This window comes from Athene noctua, chromosome 15 (genome assembly GCF_965140245.1).
Source record: "Athene noctua chromosome 15, bAthNoc1.hap1.1, whole genome shotgun sequence".
In the NCBI taxonomy this organism is placed as follows: domain Eukaryota; kingdom Metazoa; phylum Chordata; class Aves; order Strigiformes; family Strigidae; genus Athene; species Athene noctua.
This window is the reverse complement of record NC_134051.1, coordinates 6,432,841-6,456,337: the sequence shown is the minus strand read 5'-3', so window position 1 is coordinate 6,456,337 and position 23,497 is coordinate 6,432,841. Positions and strand designations below refer to the sequence as shown.

The window sequence follows — 23,497 nt, the reverse complement described above, 5'->3', positions numbered from 1 at the left end:
TCACGTCGGCTGTGGGTGCTGTGCCTCTGCCCTGAGGAGGTGGTGAAGAGCTGGGGAGCATGAGGACAGCACGTAGAGGTGCCTGGGGAGCTGCAGAGGGGCTTTTTGATGGAGAAAAAAAAATGCAGGGCATCTGTGGGATGTGTGGGACGCAGAGCACACCAGGTCCTCAGCAAGGGATGTGGCGGGAATAATCGAACACCATCAGGGATGGAGGGAAGGAGGAAATGGGGATCAGGGCAGGAGGAGAACTGGTTGGGAAAATCGTCTGGGCTTCTCTGAAGAGCTGGAGCTCTGCAGCCTTGTGCCAGGCGAACCCTGGACCCACGGTGAGGTCGTCAGGGTCTGTAAATCCCAGAGGGGAAAACCCTCCCTCCCTGGCTAAGGGCTGTGCTGCTTTTACAACATTGGGATCAAGAGAAAGGTGAGAAAATCCACCCAAACCAGTGATGGGGGCTGGGGGGGAGGTGCTGGTGGCCAGCCCTCATCCTGCACGTCCCTCCTGGGAGCATCGCGTGGGCCTGGGCCCCCCGAGGGTGCAGCCGTGCCACCCCCACAGAGGGTCCCGCGGCACACTGACACTGCGTGCTGCGAGTGGCAGTGGCAGGAGGGAGAGAGATGATTAAAGAAGCCTTTGATGAAGTGAAAATTAATAAACAGGTAGGCAATTGTGCTGGTCTTTATTTACTCCAGGATGACAGCGTGGAGCCGGCACGGCGAGGCCGCAGAGGCTGGGTCCCACATCAAACGACGGGGCAGCACCGGGTGTGAGGGGACTGCCCCGCTGCCTCTTCTCCGACGGGTTTTTCCTGGTCCCAATAAACCCAGAAAGGTCCGTGTGGCTGCTCCTTACAGCAGGGCCCCGGCCCGTGCCGGTGGGGGATACTGGGGTGAGCGGGAGATGCTGTGTGCCAAGTGGCAGCCGAGCGTGGGGTGACGTGGCAGGCTGGTGTGTGTTTTGGGGGTGCCCCTTGGCACGCTCGCCCCATCCCCCTGCTCCAGGGCTGGTTCCCACCTCTCTCCTGCCCCGACGATGCTCCACGGGCCCTGGGGTCCCTACTCCAGCCCCTGTCTGGCTGATGGGCAGAATTAGGGCCGGGAGGGTAAAACCAGACCCGGCCTGTGCCTGCGGGTGGGTCCCGCGGCCACTCCAGAGGCAGAGCCGGGAGGCCGAACCCCCGCCCTCGCGCCAGGCCCTTATCGCCCGCTGGGGTGTATTTACCCGCCCCGGTGCCGCCGGTTTGTGCCAGATAAAAATGCACTGGACAAACAGGAGTTCCCCGCCGGCCCCGGGGCGCTGGCGCAGTGGGGGTGCACTGAGGCAGGACGGGCACCCCCGTCCCTGCTTTGTCCCCGGTGGGTCCCCAGTGCCGTGTGGCGCAGAGTTGTGGGAGCCCCCAACAAATCTGAGTGTCCAAGAGGGTGGTGAAACACCCCCCCACCCCTCCAGTGTGCCCATCCGTGTCCAGCGTTGGGGAGGGGCTCAGGGTCAATGGGGCTGCTGCAGGGGTTTGGCACCCCGGGTCTGGGCCACCCACGGGCGCCGGCGCTGCTGGAGCGCGGGGGCAGCGGGGGGGGAGGCTGCACCCTGGGGCACCCCTCTGCTGGGGGGGGCTGTAGGGGTGCAACCCCCACACGGTGTACTGTGTGTGTCCCCCAGGAGGGGCCTGGGCTGTGCACGGGGCTGTACAGTGTGTGTGTGGGGGGTCCCTGCACTCTATGGGGGGCTGTGCACTGGGGTGGGGGTTCGTGGGGGGCGGTGCGTGGCACAGGGGTCGTGACACGGTGGGTCGGTGCCAGACGAGGGCTCCGGTGTGCGACGTGGGAGGGAACGTGCGTGGGGTGGGGTCAGAGCAAGGGGGGTGCGGGGGGTGTTGCTGTGCACGGGGGGGGCGGGCAGGGCAGGGCTGTGCGAGGACAGAGTGCGGGGGGCCCCACGCAGCTCCTCCCGCAGGGGCTGTGCCAAGCCATGGCAAGCCGGGCCGAGCCGAGCTGGGCCGAGCTGTGTCGAGACGGGCTGAGCCCAGCAGAGCTGAGCTGAGCCGAATTGGGCCGAGCTGAGCCCAGGTCAGCCGAGCCCGGCCCAGCCGAGCCGAGCCGAGCCGAGCCAAGCCGAGCCGAGCCCAGCAGAGCCGAGCCCAGCCGAGCCGAGCCGAGCCTGGCCCAGCCGAGCCCAGCCGAGCCGAGCCGAGCCGAGCCCAGCCGAGCCGAGCCGAGCCCAGCCGAGCCCAGCAGAGCCGAGCCGAGCCGAGCCGAGCCGAGCCGAGCCGAGCCCAGCCCAGCCCAGCCGAGCCGAGCCCAGCCGAGCCCAGCCGAGCCCAGCCCAGCCGAGCCCAGCCGAGCCCAGCCCAGCCGAGCGCAGCCGATCCGAGCCGAACCCGCCCCCAGCTGTCAGTGCACCGCCCCTCCCCCACGCCGTCGGAGGGGCGGAGTCGGCCCCGCCGCGCCCTCCCCTCTCCTCGCCTCCCATTGGCCGGGGCGACCTTTTGTTAGCGGCGGATGCCCGCCTCCATTGGCGGGCGGGGACGTCTGTCCGGCGTCGTGGCCCCGCCCCTTTTTCCGCCTGCCTCCGCGGCGCTGGAAACTTTGCGGGCAGCGCAGTCGGTAGCGGCGCAGTCGGTAGCGGCGCCTGCAGCGCCGAGCACCCCGCGCCGACCCGCAGCCAGCGGGGCCCCGCTCCGCCCCGCGGCCCTTCCTCGCCTTCGCGCCGCCCACCATGCGCGCCCGCTGAGCCGCAGCGGAGGCGGCCGCCTTTGCAGTTTGCTCCCGCTTTTAATTTTATTTTTTTGGTTTTAAGAGGTTTGGTTTTGTTTTGGTGTTTTGATTTTTTTGGGTTGGTTCTTTTTTGTTGGTTTGGGGTTTTTTTGGGGGGTGACGGTCCCCCCCGCGCTCCGCGGGCGCCAGGCGGAGGCCGCGGCCCGCGGTGAGGGCGGGCGCGGGGCGGCGATGGGCGCGGCGGCGGGCGGGCGCTCCGCGGGGCGCTGAGCGGGCGCGCAGCGGGCGCGGGGCGCGCCATGGCCGCCAAGGACAACCCCTGCAGGAAGTTCCAGGCCAACATCTTCAACAAGAGCAAGTGCCAGAACTGCTTCAAGCCCCGCGAGTCCCACCTGCTCAACGACGAGGACCTTAACCAGGTGGGACCTGCCCCCAAAATCCACTGGTTTCCCCCCAAAAATCCGCCCCGGAGCTCCGCCCCTTGCCCGCCTCCACGCGTCTGGCTCCAGGCGCCCTGGGTCCCCGTGGGGTGTCCGCTGGCCCCGCGGGTAGCCCGGGGTCCCATGGGTGGTGTAGAGAGCCCCGTGGGTACCTGATGGCCCCACGGGCACCTTGGGGTCCACTAGGTACCTTAGGGTCCCACGGGGGGCCCTATGGGTGGCCCAGGATCCTATGGATACTATAGGGTCCCGTGGATGTCCTGGGGTCCCATGGGTGCCTGCTGGCCCCGTGGTTAGCACGGGGCCCATGGGATCTCCGGGGGTCCCGTGGGGTGCGTAGATATAGGGCCTGTCATGTGGGCTCTCAGGGGTGGTGTGGGGTCCCACGGGGTGCCCGCTGACCCCACAGGTGGCACAGGGACCCACAGGTATCCATGAATCCCATGGGGTGTTCAGGAGCCCTGTGGGTGCTCTCTGGTCCCGTAGGGTGTCCAGGGGTCCCACGGGGTGCACACAGCCCCCATGGTTGATGTGGAGTCCCACGGGTGCCCACCACCCCCACAGATAGCACAGGGACCCACAGGTATCCATGGTACCCGTGGGGTGTTCGGGAGCCCCGTGGGTGCTCTCTGGTCCTGCACGATGGGCGTCCAGCGATCCCCTGGGGTGCCCGCAGATCCCACAGATCCCCAGGTGTCCCACTGGGCACCCAACATCCCCATGGGCGCCCACTGGTCCCTTGGGCCGTGGCCCACCCCAGTGCCCCCTCCCCTGGGGCCTCACCCCTTTCCCGAGACCATTTGGGGAGCGGCACCTGCGCTTGGGGTGATCCCGGCCCCTCTTGGGGTGCCGGGCAGCAGGTGGGGGTTAACCTGCGGGCTCCATCGGAAGATCCTGAAAGTCCTGGGAAAAACTCAGCTGCAAACAAAACATTCCCTCTTGGACACACCGGACATGCCCCCCCCACCCTACAGCCCCCCCGCTTTCCCAGGGGGACGGGAAGGTGACCCCTGCCCCTTCTCGGTGACGGCCCAGCGCGGGCAGGCTGGGGGGCTGCCAGGGCTGGGCCTTCCTCCTCCTCCTCTTCCTCCCAGGCCTGACGCAGGCCCGGAGGCCCGCGCACCCGCGACCGGGAGGGTGTTTGGGGTGCGGGGGCCTGTCCGTGATATCGGGGTGCTGGGAGCAGGGCCACCCTTCCTCCTCCCCCCACACCTTCCTGGGCCGGGGCTGACATCCCCGCTCCCGATCCTATTATGGCAATGAGATCAGACATATTGCTGCGCTCGCTGGGGGGGCGGGGGGGGCATAATGAAATCTGAGGGCTAATATGGAAAAAATGTAACTGGAAAAAATGCCGTGGTGTGTGCGGGAAGGGGCGGGCGGCGGGGAGCGTCGCAGCCGTGCCCAGACAAAGGAGCCATCCCAGAGGGGGCTTGAGAAGAGCCCCCGCTCCTGATCAGCCCCTTCCCGCTGCCCCGCCTGAGGTTTTGCTGCCTCCTGGGTGTAATGCTTTTTTATTTTTATTGGGGGGGGGGGTCAAAGCGTTGCACGCTGTCCCCCCCATAGTGCCTGCCTGCCCCTGCCGTGGGGGGGCTCGCCACCCTCCCTGGGGACCCGGGGCCCAGAGCCGTGTTTTGGGCAGCCCCTCGTTTGCTTTGTTCCTGTCAGGGTGGTGGGTGGCCCCGGGGTGGGGGGGTCAGCCACCACAGCCGGCTCCCGTGGGGACGGGGTCGGCCCCGTGGCCGGATCCAGACTCCGTGCACAGGGGCTCCGGTTGGGAAAACGGCGCAATCCTGCTCGGCTTCTCCCTTGCAGCTGGCGTGAAGTAATCCCGCTTCCCAGATAAGATGGTGGCTCTGGCAGCGTGTGATGCACGCACGCACCCTCCTGCCCCGCCGCGCAGCCCCCCGTGTCGAAGCCCCCGGCCGCGGCCGGCCCAGCGCCTCTACACCCCTCCCCGCCCCCCCCGCCCACCACCCCTCCAAATTCGTGCCCCCTTATCGGAGGAGAAGGTTCCGTGCTGCAGCGGGGAGCCTGGCTGGATGTGGGGGTGTGCTTGCTCTGAAGCACACCCAGGAATAACGGTTCGTTTAACAGTTCTGATTTTTTTGGCCTTTTTAATGATCTTTTTTATTTGAGCTTGGTTTGGGTAGGGGGGAGAATCCCACAACACAGCGTGGGGGCTCCGTGCTCGGCGTGTCCCACTCACCCCATGGACAGGGACAGTGTTGGTGATTACCTAGCGTCAGGCTAGAAAAGTCCTTTTGAGTCATCTGACCTTTCTACTTGGCTTGCAGGAAAGGTGAAGGTACTTCACACTTACGCACTTGTGTCTTTTTTGGATTTTTATTATATACAAATACCTGTGTGGGTGTTTGGAGCTGCCCCTCCTGCTTCCCGGGGTGCTCTGGGGTGCTGGAGCCACTTAGGGCAGAGACCCATGTGTATTTGCAGAGTCACAAACATTTAGTGGTAGGAGTGAACCCGTCGGACTCAGGAACTGAATTAGGAATTGGGGCTGGGAGGGGGGAATCCAGCCCCAAACATCAGGATTAATGAGCTGGAGCTCTCTAATAATAATCAGACTTAGCGCTTTCAACTTCAAAGGGCTGCGCGGACGCTAAGTCCCTAATCCCGGGAGCGCTGTGTTCACGAGTTGTTTTTGTGCGTGGCTGTGCTGCTGGACGGGGTCGGTGTGACTTGGGACAGCTACGTGTGGTCCCAACACCTGTTGGAGCCTTGGTTGGCCCCCCCCAGGGGTGCAGGTGGGAGGTGATGGGCCCTTGCTCCCCCCGCCCCGATGTTTGACCTTCTGGAGTGCCTGCATGGCATGGGAGAAACTGGGTCAGTCACTGTGTCTGCTCCCTCTTTGGGAAGATCTGTTGCTGTGGGTCTGCCCCGATGAACCTGAGCTGTGTTGTGGGTGCTCAGAGCCCTGCGGTCCTGTGTGGTGGCAGGATCTGGCTCCTGCTCCCTGGCAGACAGGGTGCTGTTGATGGCTCTGTCCTGCCCGCTCCACCCACCCATTGCCAGCTCCCCATGTGCTGCCCCTTTTCCCGGCAAGGGAGAAATTCCCTTTTTGTGGGAATTCCCTCTTTCCTGGCAAGGCATGCCTGCGCTGGCACCGCGCAGTCCACTTTAACCTTTTACAAACCTCATGTGGTGGTCAGCTTTCCAGAGCCTGTCCCGGGAAGGTGGACGGTTCCCAGGGACCCTCTTCCATCTCCAGGAGAAACTGGGGATCCTCTTCCCAAAGAAGCCACCCAGGGCTCTGCAGGGCTGTGGGAGTGGGGTCCCTGCTCTCCATGCTGGCGGACCCAGGCCAAGCTGTGCCCTTTGGTTTGTAAGGAAGGTGAAGTGCCCCCCCCCAAAGGATCAGGCTGGGAATTAACCTCAAAATCACACTGGGCCTGAATTGGAAGAAGAGCAGAGTGTAAAGCAGTTGCTTTTAATTTTCTTCATGCGTGTGCTCTCTTGGGGCATGGGGACTGGCACAGATAGAGGAATTTGAGGACATCTTTCCAGCTACCAGTGTCTTTTTTTTTTTTTTTTGAGACCGTGGCATGGATGCCCAGAGGACCACCCAGTTAGAAAATGGAGCTCTCAGACTTTTCCCACTGCCTCCTGTCCTGGCCTGTGACACCCCTGCACACTGATGGGGAGCAGGTGGTTATTTCCATCTCTCCTCCGTTGGACATTATCACTTTCCTACTGTTCTGGATGCCAAACAGCCGGCCACCAGCAGCCCTGAGGCTGGAGAGTGTCAGCGTTGGGTTGCAGGCTTGGCTTTGCTCTGGGGCATTGCATCAACGGGGCTGCCCCAGGCCGGGGTCTTACCCTGGCTCTGTGCATTGTCCAAAGGGCAGCAGGGTGAGGGATCATGTCCCAGACATGCTTTTGCCTCCACCCCCTGCTCCATGGGGGAGGAAAAGCCCCCTCTTTTCTGGAAAGCAGCCCCCGCGTTTGCATTCTCTGCGCCCAGCTGCTTGTATCATGCTGCAAAAATCTGCCTGTACTTGACTAATTATTAGGACCGAACAGGGGGAGATTCTCTGCAAATGTCAAACCCGCCTCCGTTGGTGGCTGCAGCGGGCAAGGATTTTGGGGGGCACAGCCAGAGGAGCTGGGGTGGGCAGGTCCTGGTGGCTGCCCCCCACAGACAGCATCCCACCCTTGGAGAGTGGCATGAGGGCAGCGGGTGCTCAGGAGGGGCATCAGGTTGGGTGCCGGGATCGGCTTTGGGTGCACTTAACCCTCTGCATGGCCCAGGGGAAGGGACGTGGCCTTTGGGTGCTGGAGAACCGTCCCCTTTGCACACTTATTTGCTGATGGTTTTTTGCATGGCGCCACACCTTATCTGCTCTGGCACCCGAGGAAGTGATAAATCCCCTCTCCAGCACTCGGGAGAGATGTTGCGGCTTCTCCCAGGCGCTGAGGGAGCCCCGTTGTGGGAGGTGGTTAGATACGTCTGCTCACTGCGGGGCATGCCGGGCTTTGGGGCTGCTCGAGGAGGGGGAACTGGGATTGCAAAGCCTGTTCCGTCCCGCTTACATTTTTGCTGTCGCTTGACAAATTGCCCATGAACGCTGCAGCTGAACTCTTCTGGCTCTTGCTCCGATTGCCCAAGCCAGTGGCAGCGCTTGGACCCAAGCTCAGCCCTGCGTCCGGGGTATTTGCAGGAGACCGGCTGTTTGCATGAAGGGTGAATTCAACCTTTCCCCTTCCTGTTCCTCCGGTCGATCTGTCACTCCCACTGCCCACACAACAAACTGCCCAGGCAGCTCCTTCCTTTGGGGTTTGCTGACAGCTGGGTCAGGGCTGCCGGTGTGCCAGGAGGACTGTGCCGTACACGGTGCCTGTCTGCCGCCCCACAGCAGCGACACCTTGTGCTCTTTGTGCCCCTGGTCCAGTCTGTCCAGTCTGGTTTAGCCTCTTCCTGCATGGTGAGATGTGTTCATGGTGAAAGCCAGGCCTGGGTGATTTGCAGCTTTGCATCAGCCAGCTGATGCCTGTGCTGCGTAAATGTAGTTTTTGCAAGAGGTGGATGGAGAAGGGGGCTGCCTCCATGGGTCCAGAGCTGTCCCCAGGAGTTGCCCAGGAAAAAGCACAAGTTTGGGCTGAACCCAGGGGCAGCGAGCAGTCACTTGGGACATGAAGCTGGGGGATGGAGAGTGCTTTCATGCCGGGAGTGGTTGTGGATGCCCACTGGCAGCACAGCAGCCTCCCATGCTGGGGTTTGGCCCTGCTCCGCCGTGCATCGCCAAGTGACATACAGCGGAAAGGAAATGCTGTACGGGCAGGGAAACAGAGATGTAAGCGGCTTAACCACCGAGGCTGGGCTCCATCCCCAGCCCTTGGGATTGCTGCTGGAGCGCAGGTTTGTGCCATGGTGTTTGCAGAGCCTCCCACCAGCCAGGGTCGTGGGTCTCCAGCAGTCACTGCGACATCCCGCTGGGAGCACGCAAGATGTTAAGCGGTGCCTGTCTCTTGGTTCCTAGAAGCCGTACTGTGGGCAGGAATATCGCTTCCCATTCCCTACCCAAACACATGTCACCTTCCCCATTCCTGCTGGGTGATGGCTGCTCTGACTTGCCCACCAGTGGTGTTCTCTCTGGCTCCAAGGTGTGCAAAACTGAGAGCAGAGCAGAGCTGAAACCGCCCAGATTGCCTCTTTTGAGGTTGCAACTGCAGCGTTTGTGGTGACTTTCCCCTTGAGCTGTGCCAGAAGCAGTTGGTTTGCAGGGGACCTTACTGTCCCCATTCTGGGGCCATGCTCTCCCGTGGGTCTAGCTGAGAGCTGTCACCCTGTTGTGCTCCCCTGGGTACAGCAGGCACTGCTGTCATTCATTTGGTGAATATTGGGACTGAATCAATAAAGGTGGTGGGACAGGAGTTACAGTGGTTTCACCCACAGCCTGGGCCAGGCTGGGGACATGGTTTTCTCCAGGGCTGCTGGAAGCCCCAGCACTGCTTCCCTGGTGCATAGGACTCTCTGCATTCGATGTTGGAGGCAGAGGCTAAAGCTCCGCTGCAATGGTCCTTTTTTTTTTTTTTTTTTTTTTTTTTTTTCCCCCTTCCCGCTCAGTTGCCAAGCCTGAACAAAATAAGCCCTGCCTCCACCCGAGACAGGCTGATTACGTCTGCCGGCAGCCTAAACAGATTATCCCTCCCGCCACGCACTTGGAGCCAGGAGTCTCTCCCGGTGATGGATTCGGACTTCCCTCGGAGCACGTTGGGGTGGGTGAGGGACTGGCTGTGGGGCTATCCCTAGCCCACCTGGGTGTCCCAGCTCCCTAATGGGGCTGTGGGTGCTTTGCCACGAGGGTGAGTGTGGACCTGAAGAGGAAGTGTGGATGTCAGCAAAGCTCTCTGTTCCCCCTTGTGCAGCGAGCTCTGGTGGGGCACTGCATGGCTGGCACAGTGCGGCTCTGCTCAGTGCTGCCCAGCACCTTGCTTGGCTGGCTGGTTTGTGTGGAGGAGGGAAGAGGTGAAGGTACCACTGACAAACACAGCAGACATGAAAGCCTGTCAGCGGGCACACTGGTTGGTGTCACAGCCCACCTCCAGCCCTGGGACCCAGCTGTCTGTGGGCTGTCATGCTCCTGGGACCTGTCCTGCCCGCTGGAACTGGGTGGCTGTGCCTTCTCTGCCTGATGTCCCTGGGGATGTGCAGGGCTTCCTCCATCACCCTGGGGTTTGGGAAGTGCTGAGTGCCTCTGGACATCCTTTGAGCCCAGTCCCCTGCCTGCTGGGAGTCACATTCCCAGTGCTGGTGGAGCTGGTTGGGGTGGGTTGTCCGTGCCTGGGCAGCATCAGTGCAGCAGCCTGACAGCTTTGTGTAAACTGAGCTGGGGCTGCTTCCTTCTCCACTTCCTCCCACCCGCCATGCTGCCAGCACTGGCCTGTGACCCTGGGCTGGTGGCAGTGTCCTCCCCCTTGACGTGTCGCAGACCTGCAGGCCAAGGGGACCGGTGCACTGGCTGGGACAGTGACCCGAGAGGCAGGTGAGGGGCTGCGGAGCACCGGCAGCACAGCCCTGAAGCTGAACAAGGCCAGGCAGGATGGGACACCTGGGTGTTGCCAGAGGTGTGACAGGAAGCGGGGTGGTGACGCGGGGGTGTTTCTGCCTGAGTCAGCCTCCGCCAGTCCCATGGGATGGGACGGAACTGGGTGCTGTGGGGCTCCAGCCTGGCTGCACCTCCCATGTGATGGTGCCCCTGGAAGACACTGTGGCTGTACCACTTTTTTTGGGTGGCAGTGCACCCGCAGATCTCTCCTGGGGTGGTGAGGCAGCAGCTTTGGCACCTCCCGGCCGAGGTCGTGGCGGGTGGTTGGCTTCGTCACCATGAGCCGTGCTGGAGGAACCGGCTCTCCTCCTCCTGCCCGCCCTGCAAGCGTCACCCCACCCACCCCAGCTGTGGATGCATCGTGCTGCTGGCAGCTGCCCTCCGCTCTGCTTTCCGTGTCATTTTGCGGCTCACCCTTCGGCCAGGTACCGTCTGGATAAAAGCAAAGCCACCCAGCACCTGAGTGTCCCGTGTGGCTGCTACCTGCGGGGAAGCCACCCGGAGCTGCCCTTTGGACATCGCTGAAGCTCGCAGGAGGTGGACGGGGCTCTGCGTGCTCAAAGGCATCCTGGGAACCCCAGGGTTGCTCTAACACCATCCCGTAACGTGACGTTGGACAGATTTGCTTGGACAGGGGAAGCTTTTGCTCTGAGGTCTTGCTCAGTGCTGGGTATTGCATTTTCCTCTTCTTGCTGAGCTCTCCGGAGGAAGCTGAGCTGGTTCAGAGCATCGTGTGGCTCCAGCTCCATCCCGCTGTGGTAACGTTCCCCTGGACCTGCCTCCCGCAGCGGCATTGAGTGGGTTTATTTTAAACCTCGCCTCAGAAGGGCCATTCCAATGCAGGTGTGATGGGTTTATTTTAGGCACTTTGTGTGCTAATTCATATCCCTTTTATTTAGGCTTCTACCTCTCTGGGCATTTGCTTGGTTTTAGCAGTAGCTTGTTTTGGTTTGGCTTTAAAAAGCACTGCTGCGTGTTCATCTGTTGGCTAGTGGAACCAGGCTGCCCACGCTGGCTGGCTCTAATTCATACCTTTCAGCTATTTTGGTTTCAATATCTGAAATTGGATGCTTCTACCGAAATAAGTATAGCCCACTGGTGCTTTTTTATGTTGCTGGTGAAGAAATGACCATGCTCTATGTTCAGGGCTTGTATTTCAGGTGCTCGGTGCTTTGTATATAGTCAGCTGAGCCAAAATTGGGGTGGTTGAGGGCAAAATATGTCTACTGAGGGGTGTGAGCCAGGCTGAGGTAGGGCAGGACTTCACACCTGTAATACTGGGTTAAAGCTGCTTGCTGCTGACTGTGGAGATGGTGTCCCCTGATTGGATTTCATGGGTACATCATCCCCAGTGTGGCACTCAGAATTGCTTGCTGCCTTTCACACACAGGGCTGTGTGGGGCTGGATGCTGCTGGGGTGCAGTGGGGTGCTCGGGCATGGGACGGTGCTGCCAGGAGGGCTGCAGTGCTGTGGCTTGTGTTGGGGAGAGATTTTGCTCAGTGGGGCTTTGGTGGGTTGAATGCTTGGCCGTGCACGGGGGCTGTGCTGGGGCGTGGAGGGAAAAATTGGGGGACAGAGGAGGGCTGAACCCTGCAAACAGTTTGGATGCCTGTAGCATCACTGCCAAGGGCTGCTGCCTTGGCGTGGCAGTGCCAGGCGCTGGGGACGCCGCGTTCTGCTTTCGCTGTCATGCTCTTCCTTCTTCCTGGGTGGTGGAGGCTACTGGCAGTATTTTCTCAAGCACCAGAGCCTGTTGCTCTGGGCTCACTGTGAGTGTCTGCCTTGGGAGTTCGGGGACCCCCCTTCCCTGCTGCAGTGACCCATTGTGAAGGCACTTCCTGGCTCTCTGGTGGGTCATCTTTACTTATTTATTTGCAATTTTGCTATTTGCCCTGTAAAACAGAAGAGAAATTTGGGAAAGGCCGTGGCAAGTGGCCCTGCCCAGGCCACACGAGTGGCATTGGCCACATCCTGGCATGGCGGGGAGCGGTGGGAGCCCCAACTCCAAAGTCCTCCCCTTGCGTGGGCACGGCTGCGTCACGGGCACCTTTGGGTGGGGGTGCGGGGCGTGCCGGGGGCGTGCCGGGCGCTGGCAGCGTGGGTGGCACGGGGCCCGGCGCAGAGCGGGTGCTGCACGGGCTGGGGGGCAGCATGGGGGCCACGGGCGAGCAGGGCACCAGCACCCAGGTGAGCAGAACCGGGGGGGGCGGGGGGTGTGTGTGTGTGTGTTCCCTTCTGTGCCAGCAAAGCCCCCAGTGTGGGTGAGACTCATGACGGTCGTGGGAACGGGAGGGTGCAGGGGTGCCCCAGGCCCCCAGGAGGGAGGGAAGCAACTCTCCAAAACTGGATCCAACTCCCAGCGCTCCCAGTTTCATTGTTTTTAATCCACTTTAAAGAGAGAGGGAAGGAAGGAAGGTCTTCTTGAATCATGTTTTCCCAGCTGCTGGGAGAGCAACACCTAGAGCTGATATGTCATGTTGGGAGGGGGGGATAAGAGATTTTTGTTACTTCTTTTCACTTTATAAACAGTAAAAGGGTTCCTCCGGCTTGTTTCCAGTTTGCTTACTCAGTGCTTCATGCATTTGACAGTTTTTGGTGCATAGGCAGTTTCTTCTATTGTTTGCAGGGATTTTTCCAGAGGGGAAACTTTTTTTTTAACATTACAAAACCACAGAAACTGGCAGGAGGAATCTAGGGGAGGTACTGAATTGGAAACAGTTTTAAGCTTTAAGGAAAAAAAAAAAAAAAAAAAAAAAAAAGAACGAAAGCAACAAGATTAACCAAATAATTTTGAGAGGAGTTGAGAACATGTGTCCTTGTTGCTGTGCGGCCGGGCTGGGGCTTGTGTGGATGTTTCATGGTGGAAAGCAGCATCCCTGGACCCAGGGGCTCCTGAAGCTGGATCTGCCCTGGGTTTCCTCCCTCCTGGCCTGTCCTGATACCTCCGCGGAGCCGCCTCGCCGGTGTGGCAATGCCTCACCGCTCTTGCACCAGGATTTGGCTCCAGCCCTTGCCAGGAATGAGATTGGCTAATAGTTTGCAGCCTGACAGGCAGCGGGAGTGGTGCCCATAGGACTTTGCGGGGGAGGACATGCCCGGTGCCCATCCCCATCCCACCGCCCGCCGTGGCGTGGGTCTGCTTCCTGCCGGCCACTTCTGCACCCCAACCCCCGGTGGTGGAAAGAGCCTGGATGTTTGTTCTTTTCACGGATAAACAGCAGCGCTGTAAGGCATTTCTTTCTGGGTATTCTTTCCCTTTCTCTTCCTGGCTGGCTGAATGAGCTATTTTCCCTCCGCCTGGCTCTGACCTTCCTGCGTGCTCGGCTGTGGGCTGCTGGAAGCTGCTGACGAGGAGGAGCAGGCTGGCAGCGGCCGCCCCTGCGGGGAAACGGGTGTTGGATGTGCACGGCACGGGAAGCGGCTGCGAGCTGGAGAACTGCCAGCACTGGGTAGTTTTTCCTCTCTTAATTAACAAAAGGAAAACATCGAGCTCTCCTTTGGAGTATGTTTTTGCTTTGGAGTAGAGGCATGCTGCCGATGGCGAGGGGAAGAGCCGTCAGTGAGGACGGGCTCTGCAGCTTGGCCATACCTGGGAGGTTGGTGCTCTCGGCGTGATGCCGCGCAGAAGCAGCTGAGATTGGTCTTTGTGGTTGGGGTTTTATCTCTCCTTGAGTCTTCATCTTGGTCCTGTATGCACACAGTGTATATAACCTCGTGGGTTGCCATCAAGCATCGTGTTCCCCACACTAGCAGGGCTGAGTTTGCCTGAACTCCTGCAGCTGCCTGTGCGCCAGGGGCCGGTGCAGTTTCCCGTGGTCCCTGACCATCAATCCCTCGTGGTGCGGGTTCATGGTGAGACTGTTTTCTCTGTGCCTGATGTGTTTCTTTTGCTGTTTTTTTGCAGGCCAAACCCATTTATGGTGGCTGGCTGCTGCTGGCCCCTGAAGGAACGGACTTTGACAACCCCGTCCATCGCTCCCGGGTAAGTGAAACCGAGACGCCCTCTCCCCGTGCCAGGGGGTGGCAGGAGGAGCAATAAGGGCCTGTCCCTGCCTGCGGAGGTGGCTGCAGCCCCAGGAGTGCCACAGGCACCTCCATACACCCATCCCTTTGTGCAAACCAGGAAGCCAGGAGATGTTTCCTGCAGCAGGACTCAAATGCCTTTTCCAGGATGCAAGGTCTCCCATGCTGGGCAGCAGGCTGGAGCACTGCAGGTGGTGGTCAGGCTCAATCCATGCAGTTTTATCGTTTGCTGCTGCTGTTTTTGATGCCTTGGTGTTGCTTTGGTTGGGGCCTGGTTGGCATGACACATGCCACGCTGATGGGAAGGCTCACAGGCTGGCAGGGTGCAGACTGTGCAGCTCTGAACCATGCTGGAACCATCAGCAAGGTGCCCAGTTTTCCCTTGGTGCTTGGAAACAATTACTTTATTTTCTGCAGCTCATCATGGGCATGCCCAGAGTCCTGAAGGGAGGCTGCATTCCGTCCCCCTAATGTGAATACTGCTGTGTCAGGCAGGTCCTGCAGCAAGGAGGGGGCTGAGAGGTGATTCCTGTTTTCTTCTAACCCTGTGGAGCTCTGAAGCCAAGTGCGTTGGCAGCAGAGACCCGCAGACAGAGCAGGACACACTCAGCTCCTGCCCAAAAGGGTTTGCTCGTGCCCTGCCGAAGCAGCATCATCATATAGGGTTGGAGTGTCCCCCACTTTCTTGCCCTGGGGGGTGTGAGACCCAAAAGGATGTGGCCAGGCTGACATCCTTTCACCACTGGCTTGCGACAGGGACTCCCAGCCTGTCCCCAAGCTGCTCTTCCAGGGTAGTTGCTGCTGAGGCCGCCAGGACCAGGCTGTCTTATGCGTGGGAGGGATGGCAATGGTCCGTGAACCCTCTGTCATGAAGCCAAAACGATCTGAGCTGCTAGTAATAAAAACAGATTTCTCCCGAGTGAACAGGAATGGGGTTCTGAGTTCAGCCTGGGGTATATAGGTCATTATTTGGAGTCACAGGTAGTTGCAGGCTTGCTGAACCAACATTAAGGGGACATGGAACTCAAGTCCCCCCCAGATCAGAGGCCGCCTGCTAAGCTGGGGCATGCGGAGGTCCACAGGGTCCTCGGTAGTTTTGCTTGTCCCTGAGCACCTTGGACTTCGCCCGAAGGGCTGAGAAAAGCAAGATAAGAATTGCTGCACTGGGGCTATGAATCTGGGACCTTTTTTATTTCAGCCTGCTCAACCAGTTTTTGCTCTTGGCTGAAAACAACCTGGCACACACTAAAAAAAAAGGCAGTTTTCCAGCCAGATCACTTATCCAATCTGTTTTGCTCTGTGGCTGCAGAAGTGCCAGGGGAGGCAGGACCACCTGGGCAGTGCCACCCCTGGAGATGCAGCCACCCTCCAGATAGAGCTCACGCACTGCTGGGGGATGTGTAGCATGACACCCTGTGCTAGAATCGACCATGGATGTTGAAGCTGAGGGCTGGGGGCACTTAGTTGGGGGATCCTTCTGGTGTCCTGCAGATCTTGGGTCTCTGGGAGAGCAGTAATGGGGCTTGTGGGTGTCCTCTGGGAGAGGAGGAGGAAAGTCCTGGTTCCAGCCTAGGAGCTGGAGGCTTTTGTCTCTGGTTATTTTTGTCCCCTGTATGGTTAAACCAAGTCAGTTTGGGGTCTGTCTGAATGCAGAGAGGAGCAGGGTGGGGAGGCAACCCCAATACAGCCTTTTCTTGGGTGCCTACAAAACCAGGCAGTAAATCAGCATTGAGCAATGTGGGCTGGTGTGAGCAGACCTCCTGCCAGATGGCCTGGCAGAGCCTCGCTTCACAAAGCCCATGGCACCCCAAACGGGTGGGTTTGGGGTGTGAGGGACTGAGCAGAAATACTCCTCCAACATTCATCACCCTTTAGGAATGGTTCCCACAGTGTTGGGGGGTCCCCCCTTCTTTGGCAGCATGTGTCCTATTGTCAGGAGTCCCCTGCCACAAAGGGGTTTTGGTGCCTTTTCTCTGCCCCATCTTTGTGGTGTGCAGTTCCAGTGCCCCCAGCAAGGCCATGGCACTGGTGGACACTGATGTGACATGCCTTGCTGTCTTCTCTTGCAGAAATGGCAGCGTCGGTTCTTCATCCTCTACGAGCACGGGCTGCTGCGCTACGCCCTCGACGAGATGGTGAGTGCTGCCCAGCAGAGGCGTGGGGCCGTGTGCGGGCTGGGGGGATCAGCCAGGGACTTCTCTGCCAAACTGGTGACGAGTTGTGCTTGCTGGGTTTGACTTAATGCCAGGCTGGGTTTGCATGGGACAGTCTGCAGAGAACGGTGGGTGTTTTGGAGGCGTGTGAGTCCCACCTGGTGTGGGATTGATCAGTCACTGACAGATCCCACGCTGGCAGGGAGCGCCGAGGGGGTCCCCAAGGTTGTGCCCCCCCCTTTCTGCTTGGTTCCTCGGTGCCAGCTAGGGTTTGGTGGTGGTGAATCGCCTTGGCAGTGCTCGGGAAGGAGGCCCTGCCTAGCGATGCCCATGGAAAATAGGTCAGCTGGAATGCCTTCCTGCTGCTTACCCACCCCGGTGCCGCGGCATGGTGCCGGCACTGCTCCCCTCGGTGAAACACACCGACGAGACGAAAGGAAGGGGAATCCATCCTCTGTGAGCTGTGAAGTGGGGCCAATGAGCCCAGTGGTGTCGACCCTGCCGTGACCACCTAGGGCTGCTGATTTATCCTCCTGGCTACAGCGAGCCCATGGGAGGGTGCCCAAGGCTGAGCGTGCCGGCGTGGTGAGCGCCCGCGTGCTGGGATCTGCCTGGGTAAGAGGCTCGTGAAGCCTAAGCGTGCCAGGATGTGGGGCAGCGTATGTGCACACGTGGAGCAGGGACGTGCGGGGACACGTGGGGACCTGCGTCTGTGCTGGGGAGGTTCCGTGCGAGAGCAGCGCACCTTGGTCTTCCTCCGATGCCTCCTGTGAGGGCACTGTGAGATGGGGAGGCACGGCAGCACAGCCAGTGTTGCTCAAGCTTCATGCCTTGTTTGTTTGTATTTTTTCTTGGGGTTGATCCAAGTGCCTAAATAATTTAAATGTCTCTGGTAGGAGCAGTGGAGGCTTTTAATACACTTAGAGTGTCAGCAACCTGGCTCTGCGCTGGGCTGGTGTTTCATGTCCTGTGCTGACAGGAGAGTGGTGTGCGGCTGGCTGGAGCGGGAAAATGCCCTAATCCATGGTAGAGGTGCAAGGATATTGGGAAACACCATTTTGAATATTTTTTTTATTAAGGAGGTTGACCTACCCCAGGTGTTGCTGCGTCTGGGCAGGAGCAGGCAGGCAGTGCCCCAGCCCTGTGCCTTGTGGCACCATAGGGGACAGTTGCTGGGGCCTATGCAGAGGACAGGGGGAGCATCCCACAGTTCTCCAGGAACCTCTTGGGATTTTGGGGAAACCCCCCAAAAAACAAAAAGGGAGCTTGCACATGTGCAGCACGGGTCAATGTCTTGAGCATGCCACTGTGCTGGCATGTCTCCTTGCTGGACCCCTCCTCGGCTGGGGCTGGGTCCCTGCACCCCTCCAGCCCCACGTGCCCCACAGGACAGCTCTGACCCAGCACTGCTGTGACGGGGCACTGGGACTTGCTGCCCCATGGCCCTTTTTCTGGCCTCACCATAGCCATAGATGGAGGAGATGGTTATGGCTTCCTCCTGCTCATCAGCGTCTGACACATGGTGTAAAAATACCTTCCTGACCTTTCTGCGGAGCACATCACTGTGTGGGATCCATGCTGCTGTTTGCACCAGCTGTGCTAAAGGTGTTTCCTGGCCATAGCTGGGCACAGCCTCCCCCAGACCCTTCTGGCCCACAGCACCAGAGCATCCTCTGCTGTGGCTGGGGCAGGAGGAAAAGCCCCCAAGCAGGAGGAAATGTCGGGGGGAAGGGGGGTTTGTTGCTGCTCAGCCTGCACAGGAGCAGGGCTGAGGGGGGCTGAAGAAGGACAGACAGGGACCATCTTCTTCTGCATGTGGGAACATGTCCTGTGGCATGTCCTCTGCTTGACCTTGGGGGAAGTTGTTTTTCTCTGGTTGTTTTATAGGCTGGTGGGGTCAGGGGCCCCTTCCAGCAGCCCGTGATGCCCCTGCACAGCCCTGCCTTTGCCTTGTGCCCTGTGGCAGGGCCAGGCTCACTCCCTGCGTGCCACAAAGTTGCTTTTAAAGCAGGCCAGGTTACTCCTGCACAGCTTTTCTGCTGGTCCCTGGGGGTAGCCTGTGCCCATCAGTGCAGGTTTCCACTCCAGCAGGACCTGTGGGGAGTAGCTGGGCGCAGTCTGTTGAGTGCCTTGGGGCTCAGCTGCAGTGCAGCTTTCCTGCCTGGGCAGTAAGACACTGTGGGTTTTTTTCATGATGGATCCACTTTGTAGCCCAGGTAGGGATGATCTACCCTCACTTTCCCCTCCCTGGGAGCCAGGTGGGAGTCCTGTGGGGACCTTGGTGCGAGGGCAGCCTCCACAGTGTGCTGGGAGCTGGCCGGAGACCTCCCAGGCAGTTAGTTGCAAGCAGGGATTGAATTGCTCTGCCTTGAACCTTTTAGACGTCAATTTTGTGGCTTTGACAATTTCTGCTCTTATTAAAAGTGGGAGGGGTGGGCTCGGGAGGGGAGCCCCGGGCTGGCGACGGCAGCAGAGACATTCCCATGCCCAGCCAGGGCGACTCCGCTCCTCGCTCCCGGCTGCTTGGAGAGCAGTGGGGTGTGGAGGGGTGGCTTGAAGCTCAGCCGCAAGCTGGGGAGACCTCAGAGGGTCCCCAAAGACGTTGGTGCTGCGGTACACAGAGGCCATGGGCTGGGGCAGCCTTGGACAGAGGAGCTTTTTGCCGTGGGGTGGGTTAAGTTTGGTGTTGGATTGGAGCTTTTTGGGCGTGGAATCCTTTAGCAGAAAGTGGGACAAGCAGGCACCAGCCACCCTGCTGGCATCCAGCTCCCTCCTGAGACCTGCCCATGGGTGTCCCCAAGCTCATGCCGAGTCTGTGCTCCTGCTCGGCTGCCTTCTTTCTGTATGTCCGTCCATCTGTCCTTTCTCTTGACATATTTTCACAATGAAAACTCAAACCAGTTCTGCACAATCGCTGCGATGGGGAGGATGTGCACAGGCGATGGCCCTCCATCCCTTCAGAGCCAGGCTGAGCTGCCAGACTCGCTCCCCAGGGTCTCCCTCTGTCAGGCTGGGTGCTGTTCCTGCCAGCAGCCCCCACCTCGTGCTGGCACCCAGAGCCTGCCTGGCCACTGGGAACACCAAGTGGAGCGCATCCCCTTCCCCTCTGTGGGGAGCATGCCAGCAGCCGTTCCCAGCTAAGCCGAGCCTGCTCAGACGTGCAGAAATTCCTCCCTCCCAACCGCGGGTGGATGTGGAGGTTGTGTGAGCACTCAGGGTTGCCTTCCCATGCTGAACCGCTGCAATTACCCCTCGGTGCTGTCTTGCTCCTACCGTTTGATAAACCTCTGTGCTGGGCCGGTTGATGTACAGGGGTTGACGTTTCTCTGCAGCAGCTGGAGGATGGCAAAACCAGTCTTGCACTGAGTTCAAGAAAGGCAGGAAAGGGTGATGGAGTCAGGGACAGGCTTGGGGATGAGCTGCTGTGTTACGAGTGTCTGAGGATACAGTCCTGTGGCACTTCCTTGGTTTTCTCAAGAGATACATTCCTTGACTCCCCGTTGCACACAGTGTGAGGTTAAAGCCTGCCAAAAGACCTAAGCCAAGCCAAATGCATCCACAGACTTTGTTTGGAGGTGGAAGAGTCACCTGAAGAGCTTAGACCTTTTTTACTTCAGGAAATTTGAAACTAGAGAGGATAAAGTCCTCAGCCTGTGGGGAAACAGCCTGGGCTGGGAGGGATCACAGTCACTTGAGGGGATGAGGAGGGAACCTTTGTCAAGATGGTGAATGAAACCCCTCCTGGTGACTGGGTCCCAGCATGCTTTGTCTAGGGGTGAGATGCCCAGACTGGTGCTGTACCCTCTGATTTTGCCTCACGCTGTGCAAGATCTCAGTCCTCCCAGTAAAACACCCTGCAGTCCCCAGTGAAACCACCGCTGTTGCTGCAGTGAGAGAGCAGCCTGTTACCACGATGTCGGGGCAGTTTGAGAGGTTTTGGTTGAAGTATGGGAGGTGCCACAAAAATAGTGCTGGGATAAAGAGATGGAGCCAGAGTGGCAAGTGCAGAGCATTTGCCTCCTTTTGTTTTGATTGCTGTGATCTATAATTAGCAGCTGAGGTCTCTATAAATAGAGCCCTGCTGCGTGGGAACATAGTGGAGAGGCAGTGGGTGTGCAGGAGGGGTTTTGCAGGGATGGAGAGCACTGTTCCATCCCTCCCTGGATGGGTAGGTGGGTGATGGCATCAGCACTGCCGGCGGATGCATCCAGCCCCGTGGCTAGAACAGGTCAGAGAAGAGGGTCTGGATCTCCAGCCCAGCTTCTTAATGACTCATTGCGTGTCCATGGGCCAGGCCTTGTCTCTGGGCTTGAGTTTACCCCCCTGCCACTTCCCTTGGGCTGGGATTTATACTGGGCTGGCATCTGTTCCAGTGCTCTGCCCCAGTGAGAGCTGTATTCTCCCATCACACCAGGCTTCCTTTCAGTGGCTGCCTGAGACTGTTAATTTTGGTGTTTTGTTTGTTTGGTTTTTTTTCTTTGTGGGTATGCTGGTTTGAAAGCAGAGTAAAATTCAGGCTCACCTGGGAGCAGATCAGTCTTGCTGGTGTTGTGAATAACTAATGCCAAAGTGAGGGCATCTTCCAGTTGCCTTTCCCAGCTCTCCCACAGGGGATCAGGAGGAACATCCCTGGGCATGATGTGTCCTTTTCCCTGTCCTCCTCTATGTCTGGCACCTTCCAGCATGGTGGGGCGAAGCGTGAGGATGGACTATGAGCCCTGCCTCTACCCTACCTCTTATTTGCTGGAGTTCAGTTGCTTTCTAAAACTGGGCAGGATGTTAAGACCACTGTCTGGGTGGGGGGGTCTAAGAGGATGCTTGAACCAGTAGTCAGCCACCTCTGTGCTGGAGTTTGTTGATGTGAATGGGGTTGGGTGGTTTCATCCTCCATGGCGATATTGCAGACCCTTCCTGGGCTTGCAGCACCATAGTCCTGCTCCTGAGTCAGGAACTCAGGCAGATTGTGATAACATTAACCTCAGAACGACGTAGTGGACATCCCTGCTCCAGCCCACCATGGCTGGGAGGGAGGTCAAGAGGGAGCCAGGAGCTGATGGGACCGGGGCAAGGTGAAGAGCAAGGCCAGCCAGCCATCTGGCAATGGTTAGGGGAGCACCAGGACCCCTGGACCGAGTGTATAAATAGGAGAAGAGAGGCCAGCTCGGAGGTAGGAGGTCTGGCACCGCCCAGGGGGCTGCTGGGTCACATCTGGAGCCCTGCATGGCCTCAGGCCCTGCTCCTGGCCGTGGAAACCTAAGGAGTTGATCAATGGGCAAAAAAGAACGGTGTAAGCATTGGTGGCTGCTGGTAGGGGATCAGAGGGAGAGCGGGAGGGATGCGTGCCCGCCAATGCTTTGATGTGCAGATGTATGTAATTATTATTTCCTAATCAGCCCCCCTCCAAAATTATCTTTATTTGGCAGAAAGGGGCATTTTAAAACGTCACCATCAGCAGAGCTGTGCTGTGTTAATTTTCATCGTAGTTCCCTCCTTTGTCATCTATATTGTTTTAAGAAGCCAAGAATCTGTGCATGTGTTTTTTTCCTCCTTTTCAGATCAAAGCAGTTTACTTCAGTCTTGGCACAGAATGGAAATTCATTGGCAGGGATTAAAAACGAACCTTAAACATCCTGGCCTCTCTGTCCTTACTTTTTCCACGCATTTTGCCATTTAAGCGTTTCCAAGCTCTCCCTGCCCCCTCTTCCATGGGAGCACTAGACTTTACAGACCCTCATTTCCCCATCCCTGGCGTTTTCCCCATGGACGCAATTTTGCCGTTGCCTCTGTTCACCAGATCTTCAAGACTTTCAGTTTCTGTTTAGCGTAAAAAGCTTTTTGCCTTGAATCAAAGTGTGTTTCAAATTTAAAGCAAGCTGAAAGAGAAAGGACTGGAGGGGAGCGGCTGTGCGAAGCTTGGATGGCAGCGGGGACCCCTGCCCCAGATTTTGTCCAAGGCATCAAGGCGTGGGTCTGACTTGTTCCTGTGGTGGGAGGACTTTCTGCCCAGCTCCTTCAGTTTTTGGTTTGACCCCAACAGAAGGACAAAGTGACTCATTGCACGGCCGCATCCTGCGACAGTCCAGAGGTGGTTTGTCACCTCAGTGAATGCTGGTGGTGGTGCCCTGCCAGTCCCACCAGCTTATGCAGTGCTCCATCTCCTGGATTCGTGGTCGTGGTGTGGATGGCAAATCATGCAGGATGCGAGCTGGCTGGGACGGGAGTGATGGGCGGTGGTGGTCAGAGCCAGGGAAGTAACTGGTTTGGTGGGGAACAGGGTGGAAGATGATCTGTGGGGAGGTTTCACCTGGAATGTTTAGTGTATATCTCAAATATGATGCAGTAGACACAAGGAAATGTTGGGAGTAGTTAGGGAGCAGTGATCCTTTCTCCTCCAGGGGAGCTGGGCAGGAGTGGGACACCTCAAGTCAGGATGTAAGGGAGAGGAAACAAAGCACATCTCTGTGATCACTCTGCAGGAGATGTAGAGACAGCACAAGTGCTGGTGGTTCCCAACAGAGCTTGGAGATCTTTGATGGATTTGTGTCTTTAATTTTCAGTACGGCTTTTGGGGAAAAAAAAATAAATCCATGAACGTACAGGGTGCCCTGGACTTTTTGCACAGGACATTGCTGGAGCTGGGACCTGTTGGGAGGATACACAGATTTTCATTTGTGGTCTTTCTAATATTAATACCTTGCTTGTTGCTGATCCAGTGTCATCTTGTTTACTGGGGTTGAGTGTGGGGATCCTGTAACAGGTGGCTCATGTCTTCCCCTTTCTATCTGCTCAGAGTGTCTGGCCTCAGTTGCTGCTGGAGGTGGGTCCTGCTGTCAAGACACTTGTGGGCACCTCCATGGATGGTTCCCTACCCTCCTCTGTTTTACCTCTTTTAGTTTGGTTTAGTTGGTGTTTGGGGAAGTAAAGCTGCTGAGCTGCAGAAGGGTGCTTCATGGAGGCTGAGGGAACGGGGATCAGGAAGGGCTCCAACACCAGCCCCATGCCTGGGACCATCACTGGGGCCCCAGAAGAGCCTGGGTTTACTCTGAGCTTAGGTGGATCAAAGTGGCTGTTTCTGTTCACATCTTCACGAGTGTGGGT

General features: G+C 58.6%; 1 protein-coding gene across 6 annotated transcripts in view; it reads left to right on the top strand.

Moving 5' to 3' along the window:
- The first annotated feature begins 2,585 nt into the window (after positions 1 to 2,585).
- MPRIP (myosin phosphatase Rho interacting protein) overlaps positions 2,586 to 23,497 on the top strand; it is an 87,380-nt gene continuing 66,468 nt past the window's right edge. For all 6 annotated transcript variants that reach the window (XM_074918926.1, XM_074918927.1, XM_074918923.1 and 3 more), the window contains exons 1-3: positions 2,586 to 3,134; positions 14,128 to 14,205; positions 16,316 to 16,381. In XM_074918926.1, the coding sequence (XP_074775027.1) occupies positions 3,015 to 3,134; positions 14,128 to 14,205; positions 16,316 to 16,381 (264 nt within the window). In that variant the 5' untranslated portion in view covers positions 2,586 to 3,014. The remainder of the gene's footprint in view (positions 3,135 to 14,127; positions 14,206 to 16,315; positions 16,382 to 23,497) is intronic.